At 42.2% G+C, this 12,279-nt stretch overlaps 1 protein-coding gene across 1 annotated transcript in view; it reads right to left on the reverse strand.

Moving 5' to 3' along the window:
• Window positions 1-11,947, reverse strand: part of Tbx20 (T-box transcription factor 20) — a 49,887-nt gene extending 37,940 nt beyond the window's left edge. The window contains exons 1-4 of the mRNA XM_027411698.2: window positions 11,821-11,947; window positions 8,710-8,959; window positions 7,792-7,956; window positions 3,928-4,036 (exon numbers count right to left, since the gene is read on the reverse strand). Of these exons, the coding sequence (XP_027267499.1) occupies window positions 3,928-4,036; window positions 7,792-7,956; window positions 8,710-8,959; window positions 11,821-11,947 (651 nt within the window). The remainder of the gene's footprint in view (window positions 1-3,927; window positions 4,037-7,791; window positions 7,957-8,709; window positions 8,960-11,820) is intronic.
• Between the last annotated feature and the right edge of the window lie 332 nt (window positions 11,948-12,279).

Genomic DNA, 12,279 nt, shown 5'->3' on the forward strand with positions numbered 1-12,279 from the left:
CCGGAGGGAGAGTTTCTGCTGAGTGTGTTTACAAACTCTCCACTAGATACTGACGGTAATTGATGCATGGTGGACATCTGCATCTTTGTGTGACCCCTCTGTAGATTTAAACAACCTTAAATAGGGGCAGGCATGGTGGTGTGTGCCTTTAATCCCAATACTCAATACTCGGGAGGCAAAGGCAGAGGCAGGTGGATCTCTGTGAGTTTGAGTTCAAGACCACGCTGGTTTAAATAGTGAATTACAGGACAACCAGGACTACATAGAGAAGCCCTGTCTCAAAAAACCAAAAATTAAATGAAATAAAATAACAAACTTAGATCAGAAATATTGGGCCTACACTGAACGTATATACTTTTTTCCTTGCCTTTATTCCCTAAATGATTCAGACTAATTACTATTCACATAACATTTGCATTGCTTTAGGTATTACCAGTAGCCTACATACTACTCACAATATAGATGAATTATATGTCAATGGTATCCCATTTTATATAAGTGACTTGAGCCATGGCTTTGCTATTTTCAGGACACTTTAGAACCAATACCCATAGAAATGATAGAACAACTGACCACCTAGTCAGTGTCTCTTTCTGTCAATCTCGAGTCATTGAATGGGACTAAATTTTGTACCTGTCATTCTTTCAGGTCTCAAACGGGAAGAAAAGCAACAAAGCAGAAAGAAATCTCCAAATATATTGAAACAAGTTTTGAAAAAGAACATCATTTGTCTGTATAATGTACTTCCTACAAGGAGTTCAAAACAATGTGACTTGATTAGAGATCTGGAGCCAATTTGAAGTAACAAAAGCAAATATTTGTCTCCTAATATAAAATGTTTTTACAGCATTCCTTATATGTTCAACTAAGAAGATAGAAGGACACTGAAATAACATCCCCTTCTACTCCCAACCCTCCCAAACTGTTTCCTTCAGTAAGGGGTACAGAACAACCTCAGACTCCAAAGCCTGCTGACTCTGCTCCAACCCTCATAGAGCTAGGAACTACGAACAAAAATGGAAACCCTGTTTTCCTCAGGAAATACCCTCTGGGGAATAGTGGATGTTCTTGTCAGAGACTAAAATGTACATCTGTGAAAAGACAGACAGAGAAGGGGGAGGGAGAGAGAGAGAGCCTTTGGGGATGGAGATATGGCTGGGGGTTAAGAGCCATCTCCCAGAGGAGGGGTCAGTTCCCAGCATCCACATGACAGCTCACAACTGTCTATAACTCCTGTTCCAGGGGATCCAACACCCTCCCACAGACAAAACACCAGTACATATAAAATAAATATAAATTTAAGAGACATAGGGAGAGGCACAGGAGAGAAAGAGCAAGAGAGAGAGAGAGAGACAGAGACAGAGACAGAGACAGAGACAGAGACAGAGACAGAGAAACTTTCATCAAACTGATTCCAAGAAACTGGTTAAATATTGAAGTACCTAAGAATCCTTCTCAGTTTCAGAAGACACCAATTCTGCTGACAAAGGGTAATACCAAATCATACAGGTTTTTGGGCTAAAGTAAATGTAAATAGCCACCGAAAACTGAACAATTTGACAAGATCTATTGCCACACAATTGGGCTAGATCTCAGAATTCTTGAAATCCAGCTATCCAGCTGATGCTAAAATAAACCATTTAAATTCTGGGTAAATAATCTTCCATTTAAGTCTAAAGTCTTTCTGGAGAATCCCAAATAATTCTCAAATTTTCACATGTAGAAAATGCAAGAGAAATTTTTTCTAATTGTACTTTCTTTCTGCAAAGATTTCAGTTGGGACCTAAAATATTTTAATATGAATCACATTAAATAGGATTGATGACTGACCTACAAAGAATATCTCATATAGTTCATAAATCTTAACCTGACAAAAGATCCACTGAGTGGAAACATCTTCTATTTTTCTCAATTGTCAAATTATGCCAACACTGTAAGGGTCTATTATCTTTCCTCCAGGTGAAACCTCGGAAGGTCCTTAGCCTACTTTCAGTGTCTCTAAATGCTACCCACAGTCACAAGACAACCTGGTCACCCTGATGTGGCTGTAGTAAGCAAGGAAGTTCTTCTTGAGCACAAGGATAGGGAAACCAACTCAAATCATTTGTTTAGTTCTAGATTCAATTCAACTATTTGAAATCATCTCTAGAAATCTCTTGTTTATTGTCCATTTCCAGCCATTTCCCTCTACATTTCACAGATCCAAAAAAAACTAAGCCTTAAAGTCACAAGAACCTTATTTAGTAAAAAAGATCAGAGCAACTATATAATTATTATACAACTATAATAATAATCCAAGGATTTCAAATCAAAGGAAAGAAACTATGAAAGAAATTGTGTTCTTTCCAACAATAAAGACAAAAACACAGAAATAATCTCTTCAAATGAAGCATGCAAATCTGCCTGGAGTTTCTCACATAAAGCCTAAAAGAGAATTTGTAGATATATTTCTACTTAAGAGCATTGAATCCTAGGGCTTGGGAGGTATCCCAGTGAGTAAGAGTGCTTGTCCTGAAAGCAGAAGGCCCTAAGTTCAAATCTCCAGCATCCATGTAAAAGCTTGGCACAGCTGTGTATACCTGCAACCTCAGCACTAGGGGAAGAGAGAGGATCCAAGGAGCTAACGGACCGGCTAGCTTGACTGAGACAGCAGGCTTTGGTTGTGGGAGAGACCCTGTCTTGATATAGTAAGGTGCTTTTTTGTCAATGGTTATTTGCTTTATCAACTACTGATAGACACTCTGAACTGTATTTTCTCTTTTTCCCACAACCAACAACTCTTTTTCCCACATTACAATGAACTCTTGATGGACACAAAATGAAATGTGTTCTTGTTTGGCTTGCTTTGCTTTTTGAGACACGACCTTGGTTGGGATGTGTTATTTGGACCAGGTTAGCTTCCTCCTGCCTCCACCTTCCCGGAAGAGATTACAGGTAAGCACCATGTCCCCTAGTTTGTTTATAATTGCAATTATTGTCTGTCTTAACACTTATGCTGCTCTCCCCAAAAGGGACAAAATGGCTACAGCCAGTGCAGACAAAACTGAAACTGGGAAAGAAGAGGAATGGCAGCTCCTGCCAGGAGACAGGCAGCCTCTCTGGGTTCCTTTTAGGGAGAAAAGAGACGGACCTGATTTTACAGTTTGATGTATCTGGTGCAGAGCTGGGTCACTGGGAGTGCCTAGCTGGGTCTAGAGCATTAGCAGTCATAAGTGCTCTGAGCTCCCTTCCAAACACCCTCCCTCTAAGGAACACACCTGAGGGTATTTTCCTCCTGGCTTTCAGATTGCCTTGCTGTATTCCAAAGAGATATGTGAATTACAAAGGGAAGATTAACTGAGTCAGAGTTTGCTCTAGACTGTAGGTTTGCCCTTTAATGGACGCTTTAGTCTTCCACCAGTCTGTGCAGCAACATACAATGTGAGTCAACAGCTTTGCAGGCTTATTTGGAAATGAGGCCCTCTGACTCTGCTGCACCTCACTCGAATGATGCGCTCTGCAAAATGCACTTAGGAGGCTCCCACACGAAGCATTAGTCCTACTTTTTAAGAGAGATTATTAATATACTAACATGCATAAGATGCTTAACCCAAAAATACATTTGCTGGCCTCCCCAAATGCACGTTTTCTTGGGGGGGGGGGGAATGTGGTAAAGTGATTGCAAACATGTTGGGAGATCCTTGGCACACAAGATCCCAGACCTTGTTGTACCACAGTGCCACATGGCATCCTCATGAATGACTTTAACAAAAGCAGTCAAGGTCCCCTGGAGAACATATGCATGTTCTCATACTCAGAGATGGACATCAAGATGTTCAGAAGAAGACAGCAGGAGCTGGGGGAGGGAGAGGGAGGGGGGAAAGGATATTTCATATAATGTGTCCATTGTATCTCGGGTAGCCTGAAGATCCAAGGCTCTGTACTTACATGGCCATGCTGATCAAGTTCATTGTTGGTGAGTTTCACCTTTTCAAAAGACACCATCTGTTTGAGGAGCTGTTCGCCAGTAAACGGGGAGTCTGGATGCACATAGAGCCTGAAAGGAGTATTAGAGAGTTTTATTGAGGTGTGTTTTAAGACTCTGTCTTGAACTAAGAATATTGACACACATATCTGTCATCTCAGCACTCAGAAGGTTGAGGCAGGAGGATTTAGAGTTTGAAATTAGCCTGGGCTATGTTGTGGGATCCTGGATCAAAACACAACAAAATTCCATCTTTATTCTAAATGTTTTGATTCTAAAGGAACATGTAAACATCATGTAAGGGGCACATTTCATTTGTCCCATGTACCTTTAATTTATTAAAACAGCAATGCTGAGATAACTCCAAAGCCTCTAACAAACTTCTTCATGTCCCAGAGATCTTAGAAGTTTGAATGTTTCCTATTATGTGCTGAACAAGCCATTTTTCAAGATTGAGTTGTTTCTGTCTTTCTTTTTCTTTCTTCCTTCTAGTCTACTGGTCTACATTTATCAAATACATGATCTTAATAATAGAAGCATTTAAAAATGGTTACAATACTGTATAAGTTTCTAATGTAGGCATTACTGTAAAGTGATGAAAACAATTTAGATGAAGAAATAATTTTAGAGAATCAACTCATTTAAAATTAAATGTGACTCCGTTTAATTTGCTAATATAAGACTGGCTAATTTTCAACACAAGAAACAGAGAGTGTTTTCTAGTCTATAGATCAGAAATGAGAGCTCACTGCCCTGCCCACTCCACCACACAGCTTCATTGCCATCTGTTTATGTACTGCTAAAGGAGTTTTAACAATTTAAATGAACCTCTGGCTATTAAATTGATTCATTTATAAAAAGCTTAAGCAAAAAAAAAAGCTTTGGCAAGAAAAATCTATTGTTTATTGATTAGTTGCTATGTGGAAGGAATACACACTCACTGTAAAAGAAAGGCCAGCTATTCTCTCAACCTCCCCTCCCCCGTTGTCACACTAAGTACAGCACTTTGTAAATCTTAACTCTGATGTCTTCCTCACAAAATCTTTCAAAATGGAAGTGAGATGAATGAATGAATGAATGAATGAATGAGAAGGAAATACTCTTTTTTCATAAGACAAATTATTTTTCCCTTTTCCCCTTTCTTTTCCTTTTGTTTTCCTTTTCTTCTTTCTTTCTTTCTTTTTCTTTTTTTGCTTTTGTGCTGGGAATTGACCTTTGGGCTTTGTGCATGCTAAGCTCATGTTGTATCAAGGAGCTATATCAGCAGCAGCCCTGACAAATTCCTTTACCCACATGTCAACTTATTTATGTATAACTTTACATAACACCCTTGTAGCTAGAATTTACAAATGGTTTTCCCGGGAAAAGGCAGAAAAATGGGGGGGGGGCATAGAACAAACATTACTGGCAACATTTGGGTAAAGAATGAGAAGTCTGTGCCATGGTCTACCATACAGAAAGACCTAGATGGGAAGAATCTATACCCTTGTATGAAGCAGGTCAGGAATGGAGCAGTGAGGCTGATAGCACCAGAGCCCCGCCCAACCCACGGGGGAACTCTGCAGGCCTCAGAAGCTTGTCTCTTTTATTGTTTCCCCGAAGGTGCTCATAAATGCCTTGTAAATAAGAGTATCCTTTGATAGTTCAAATTCAACAGCATGTCAAGTTTTATTTCTCCAAAGGTATAACTTTATAAATACTAGTATTTTATTGATGAGTATCACATCTCCCAATTTACTAAAAGATCTAGAAATTGATGACATGTTCTCCCTTTATCATATCACTATATGTAATTCACATTAGCACAGATATGAACTTAAGTATAAATTATAGTAGTGGTATGGAAATGTAGCATTACTTTTGGTCATAAATAATGCTGTACCTGTTACAACTACCAAATAATATTATCAAGTATTGGGTTTCTTGATTAGAAATCACTGACTTCAGTCTGAGGAAAAAAAAAGGCTTCTTAGATTTAGAAGTTTCTTAGAAACTGACTTTCTATCATGGGCTCACGCATTCTAATTTCCCAAGTTCCTTCATCTATGGAGGGGGGGATCTAGGAAACTATTTTCCACAATAATAATAATAACAACCAGGAATTTCCACAAATTATCTGAAATGTCTGCATTTCATGGTTTTATCTAATATTAGTTTAAATAAGCCAAAGCAGGATACATGAAACAACATACAGGAACCCTCTCCTCCCTTACCCCCTCCTCCAGACCTAAAATTCCAGCCATAGCTTACACATGCTTCAGTTAAGATAGCACATTGGTAGGCACTTTTCTTTCTCTAACCAGAACAGATTAGAAACATAAACAAGCATGTCATATTTATGAAGTCCCACTGCCCTGAAGCATTTGGCCATACTTTCAGAGAGGAATAAAATGAGGGATACATAAAAGACTAAAGAAAAAGAAAGGCTAGAGAAAGCAAAAAAAATGAATGTGTGCTTAGAAAAATGGTTAGGAATCTGCTCAAATTCATGCCTGCCTCCCTTCTCTTTTCTCCTTGAGATCCATGGTAAAAAGAAAGGAGAAAGCATGCATTAGTGTGCCCCGTCATAATGAAAGCAGTCTGCATGCTGCAGCATGAGGACCTGGAGAGTCTGAACTACATAATAAGAGCCTATCTCAAAAAAAAAAAAAAAAAAAAAAAAAAAAAAAAAGGCTTTTAACTGAATTGGCTTTTCAGAAGTAAATAATAGAAAAATATAATATAGGTAACATAAAGTATTGTTTTTTTTTCACTTAGAAGAACAAATTGCCATTTACAAGTATTTCTTAGTCCTAATTGTTTTATATGTTGACTTGGAAGGCAGCTTTCCTGCTCTGAGCGCTGGTATCTGTTTCCTGGTGCCTCCAACAGGCTGCAAGCCCAACAATGTGATCTCTGCTGGTGAAGGGGATGCTCCTCGGGACGGTGTCCACCACCCTGCTGAGTCTGTGGGGTCTGTAGCTGCAGACTAGATGCTTACCAAGAACCTGCCACACATTCAAGGATCTGCACTTTGAGAATGTTAGGCTGTAATCTAAATTCGATCAATTACCAAAAGTTGGTCATGAAATGTGCAGTTTCTTACTCAAAACAATGGAGTCAACACATGTTATTTGCTTTATACTAGCATCTGCAGCCAGACTCCTGTAATTTCAGCTTGTATGCTATTCCTCCTGAATGCTCATGGGAAAGGTTCACAGGGACTTTTTAAAAACATTATTAGCAAAGGTAACCAAGGAAACAAGCTGCATTGTCTTCAATTTATTATCTTTATTTAAGGTAAAAGAGTATTAATGTATTGAATTATGTTTATCCATCAAAATTGTGGAGAGGGAAAGAAATTGCTCCCCTTGCCTAAAACGTGTGAATCTTCTATGGTTCAAAACCAACTAGTTTTACCCAGATGACGCTAATTACACGTGGATATAATCACACTGTTAGCAAATGGCTAAAAATGTCATAAATATATTATGCAGATAGGGCAACTAGTAGCACATTTATTCTTACTCTAAACACACTATCAGAAATATTATACATATATCTCCAAAAGGTCACATTTCTAACAAATATTCAAACTGAAATTTCACAAATATCTGGGATTAATTTTGAGAAGTAAAATTAAAGGCAACGTTTTCTCTGTGCACCAACTTGACCCTTCTTGAAGACTAACCAACAAGTTTTGTATTCAGTCCTGCCTGCGGTATCCGGCTTGGGTCTTGGAAATCTCTCATGCCAGAACCCGGTGCTTAAAAACAACTTGCTTAAACTTCACCTAAATCGGAAGGGTTAATACTACTTTAATCTGCAAGAAATCCAAAGTCACGAACCTGGCTGGCAGGGGAGGGTCGGCCTTGCCGGCCACCAGCCATGAGGACCGGTGGTAGGCGTAGCGATACCTCTTGTTGTCCACCGGGACGATGTCCATCAGAACTATGTACTTGGCCTCAGGATCCACCCCAGAAAATGACACGCGGATGGTCGGGAACATCCTCCTGGTGGGGAGAGACAAAGAGGCGGGATTCACTCTTTGTAAAGAGCTGACCCGAATTAGGGAGAAAGGAAGAAATTTTGAGCCGCCCGCTGTGCGGTCCCCAGTTCCCCCTTTGGTTGTTGGTGGTTTTGTTTGCTTGTTTGTTCTGTTTGGTTTATGAACCCTCAGAGAAGTGCTTATAGAGACAGGACTTTCCGCGCAAAAATGATTCTGTCTCTTTTACAGGGGCCCCTACTGGTAGGTAAAATTTTTGAGCTTGTTTTGCTTTCTCCCAAATAACCAGCGGTGACTCAGTTGCTCAGCCCATCAAAAATCCCAGGCATTCCTGGGGGAGGGGATTTGTGGAGTTGGCTTCTGAGACCGAACAGGAATTGCCCAGAATCTGGCTCTCCGGAGCAGCCCGACTCCCGCGCCCAGGGCAACTGTTGAGGCCTCCTCCCAACCCGGCTTTCAGCAGAGATTTTATTGGAGACGGGAAGCTTCCGCAGTCTGAATATAACCCGCAGCTTCTCCCTCCCCGTCCTGTAGTCCCAAGCCTAGCTCCCGCCAACCCGGCCTTGCTCGGAACCCAGGATGCCTGGGTGGGAGCAAAGACCGCACTGCGCCAGCAAGGTCCCCATCTCCGGGTGTGATGTCTTGCAGCCAGACCCTGCGATTGTTTCTAGGGTGACCCCAGCCCCGCAGCTCCCACTCCAGGCCCCCAGGAGCGCAGTAGAAAGCCTTTGCTCAGTCCGCTTCCGCCCATGCCAACTACCTTCCCGACTTGGTGATGATCATCTCCGTGCCCAGTTCATGGAATTTGTCCCAGAGCTCCTTCGTTTCCAGGCTGCAGGCGATTTTAGCCATCTCCTCGCTGGGGATGATGGGGGTGGTGGGGATCAGTGGCTCTGTGCATAGAGAGGATGAGGAAGGGCTGCCGCCCCCGCTGCCGAACTCTGCGTGAGCATCCAGGCTGGTGAGCTCACCCAGGGGCTGGGCGCAAGATGACTTCTCCACGAATTGTTCTGGAGGCAGTGAAAAAAGAAGAGTGACTACAGACAGTAGTAAACTGTAGGAAGGAGCTGGGCGGAGTACCCAGAACAAGGTACTTGGATGTGAAGCCGCTAAACTCTGAAACTCCAGCAGAAAAGCATGATCCATCACAGGGCAAAACGTACCTGGGACATCTCTGGGCCGGGATGTTAAACTAACCAAGTGACCAGGATCCATCTAGAACCAGGGCCTATTACCGACGTGGCTGAAGCCACCTTAGGAATAAAATACGAGTGAAGAGCCGGGAAAGTTGTGATCTTGGGGGATAAAATGTAAATATTACTACAACCATCCCAAATTCTAGGCTTTGCAGCTACAGAGGGTGGCACTAGAAAGATAATAGCATCTAGCCTATTAAATCACAGGGGTAGGCTCTAACAGACTTGTTTGTATGCTTGAAGACAGGGACAGATTACTGGCGAGATCCTCCAAATAGCCCCAGAAGTGAGGGAAACAACTTCAACCCCAGTCTAGCAGGAAATTAAAGAGAGCGAAGAATGTTTTTGCCACCTAGCAGTGGTTTGGAATATCGCTGCCTATGAACCCGATGTTCTCCTGGATAGCTGTTAAGACTAAAACTCCACGGTAACTTTGGTGGAATACGGGGTGGGGGTGGGGTTCAAAATCCGGCCGTTTATCTTTATTAAAAAAGAAACTACCTCCATCTGCAGTGTGGAGCTAACCCTACAACCAAGCCAGTATATTCTAACTGCTCTCAAGGTACACCAACCAGTTCTAGCTGCACGCATGCACATGCACATGTGTGTGGTGTGTGCTTGAGTTTGTTGTGAGTTGCTTTCTTATTCTTACTGTGAGGCTAATAGAAAATAGGGTTTTGCCCTTTCTTCCCATACAGTGATAATCCAGCTAACGAGGTGTTTTAAATGAAGGACAATCAATTGAATGCCATGTAGGTTGTTTCCAAATCAAAGGGAACTGGACAGTACCAACGTCTTATTTTCTTGAAACACTTTTGGAGGAAATTCATACCACATATTTACAGGGAATCTAAAAGCAACCCGAATTTCTCATATTTTCCAGCAACTGACAGGTAAGCTCTCTCAAAGCCACCTGGCCTGAGCCTCACAGAAGTGGAGAAGGAAGACAAGAAAACAAGCAGTTATTTTGAGTAGAACTGATATACTTCAGTGGTGGAGCATGGGGCACTTTGGAAACCCAACCTTTACAGTTTTGTTTTGTTTTTCAGTAAAAACATCCCACTGTCCCTTAACAGAACCTTTAGGTGTTTGTGTTGCCAAGCCTTCAGTTTATTTATTGTGCTCTTTTGGGCTGCTGAATGGCTAAGAAAGTACTGGACAAGAGCTGTTCTCCAAACAGGTGAACAAACTCCATTGGGAGACTGGAGGGAGTAGATGGGGGAGGCTGTTAAGAGCTGGAATTGGCTTAGCATTTAAAATTTTTAATTTTGATTGAAGGGGGATTTTCTTAGAAAAATTAAAGAAAAGACCAATGTAGACATGACAGTGGTGGAGTTGCCAAGCTTCCCAGCCCACTGCTCAAGTCTGTCAAGAATTTTGACCTGAGATCTTCTTTTCCTAATGGGTACCAAAATGAGATGGAGGTGTTCAAAAACAATCCCCCTAAATAGGAAGGATAATGACACCGATACCACATCTCAACAGTCCAATTTTGAAATTAGTAGCCAATGCTACATCTAAAACACGAGGACTTGGTGGCTAGCTCACTTGATCTCACAGATTTTGACTTAGATGGAAGTTGGGGAGTACCAGGGGGAAGGCAGCTCAGAGAGCAGAGCCCATTTTCTGACACCGCTTCCTGGGATCATGCACTTCCTCCTTGGTTTCAAGTTGTTTTGCACTTTAGTTCTCCCCTATCCCAGTATAAGCCCTTTATTTTTCCAAGCCCCTCAAGTTTTCTCTTCTGCTGTTATCTTGGATGTGATGTGTATTAGAGCTGGGAACATATAGAGAAAAGAAAGGAAAATTAGTGAAATTTTTACAAATTGCCTTAAGCTAGCTATTTGACTTATTTCAGTATTTTAAGAATAGAGGTGATTAGGGTGTGTGATAATTATTTCTGAAGACCCTAGAGTGAATGACAACTCTTTCTGTACGGGTTGTAAGGGAATCTTCAGAATCCTTGTCTCGGGCATTCGTTTTTTATATTTCATAGAACAAAAGTGTGCTCAAGAGAACCTCTTCTCTCCTCTCTTTAATCTGATCCCTGTGTCCTCTATAAAGAAAATGGTTTTTGCAAAAGCAGTGTAACTAAACGTCGAGGGATTGGGAGAGGCTTTTTGCTAACCTCCACTGAAAATGGCAAGTGTTACTGATAAGCCTGGAGCTTCTTTGGAGAAAGAATGGAAGACCGGCTTATTTTACAGCCCTTTGTAGAGATGCTAAGGCTGTTGTGGTGGAAAAATTAAACTGGTTTCTTGTAACGTCTCTCAGTGTCTTCGATTCCAAATGCATGCTCAGGTGTTCTATGTATCGTGAATCCTGCGTCTTAAAGAAAACCCATTTGTCCATGAGTTTGTTTTCATTCAAATTTGTACACCACACATGCTATCTATTTGACCTCGGGATTACAGGAAACTGGGGACAGCGGCTACAAACACAAGTTGGATTCCCAAGACCTTTAGTTGACGGTGGAGCCCCCAAAGAAAACTTGGGAGGACAAGGAAAAAAACAAAAACTCCCTCCCCGGACCTATATCTGTTCGATAGTCTGAGACTTAGAAGCGGATCTGGCCAGGAGAAAAGACCACCCTTGCTGCCCATGGAGCAAAGCGCCTGTAGCTAGGGGACATAGAGAAGCACGGCCTCCGATAACAGGTTAGCACCCCGACTTACCCAGGGGTTTGATGGTATTTTCTGCTGCCTCCTTCTCTTTGGGACCGCCGCTGGACATGAGCGCGGCGATGGAGAAGGCATTGGCTCGAGAGGAGAGCTGGGGCTTGGGCGATGCCGTAAACTCCATGGCCTCCAGTTTGCGGTCCTGGTCAGGGACCGGGCCTGCCAAATCGCAGTCCAGCTTCTCCCAAGGGAGACAAAGACACGAAACGCAGCTCAAAGTTTCCGAGTGCAGTCAAAGCAGAACTGGAGACTCCTGAAGAGTCCGTTCCCACGTTCCCAGGGCTCCACGCTGGCCTCTCCAGTCCACTAGAGCAAAGCCGGGTAGCCACAGAGACTTCGAACCAACGGGAAAGCAGGATGGGGCTAACCGCAAACTCAAAACTGTGCGCAAGCCACGAGGCGCGCCAAACATTAAATGCACAAAATGCGGAGTGCCCAGCGCCCACGCCGAGCCCC

Source organism: Cricetulus griseus, chromosome 4 (assembly GCF_003668045.3).
Source record: "Cricetulus griseus strain 17A/GY chromosome 4, alternate assembly CriGri-PICRH-1.0, whole genome shotgun sequence".
Taxonomy (NCBI): domain Eukaryota; kingdom Metazoa; phylum Chordata; class Mammalia; order Rodentia; family Cricetidae; genus Cricetulus; species Cricetulus griseus.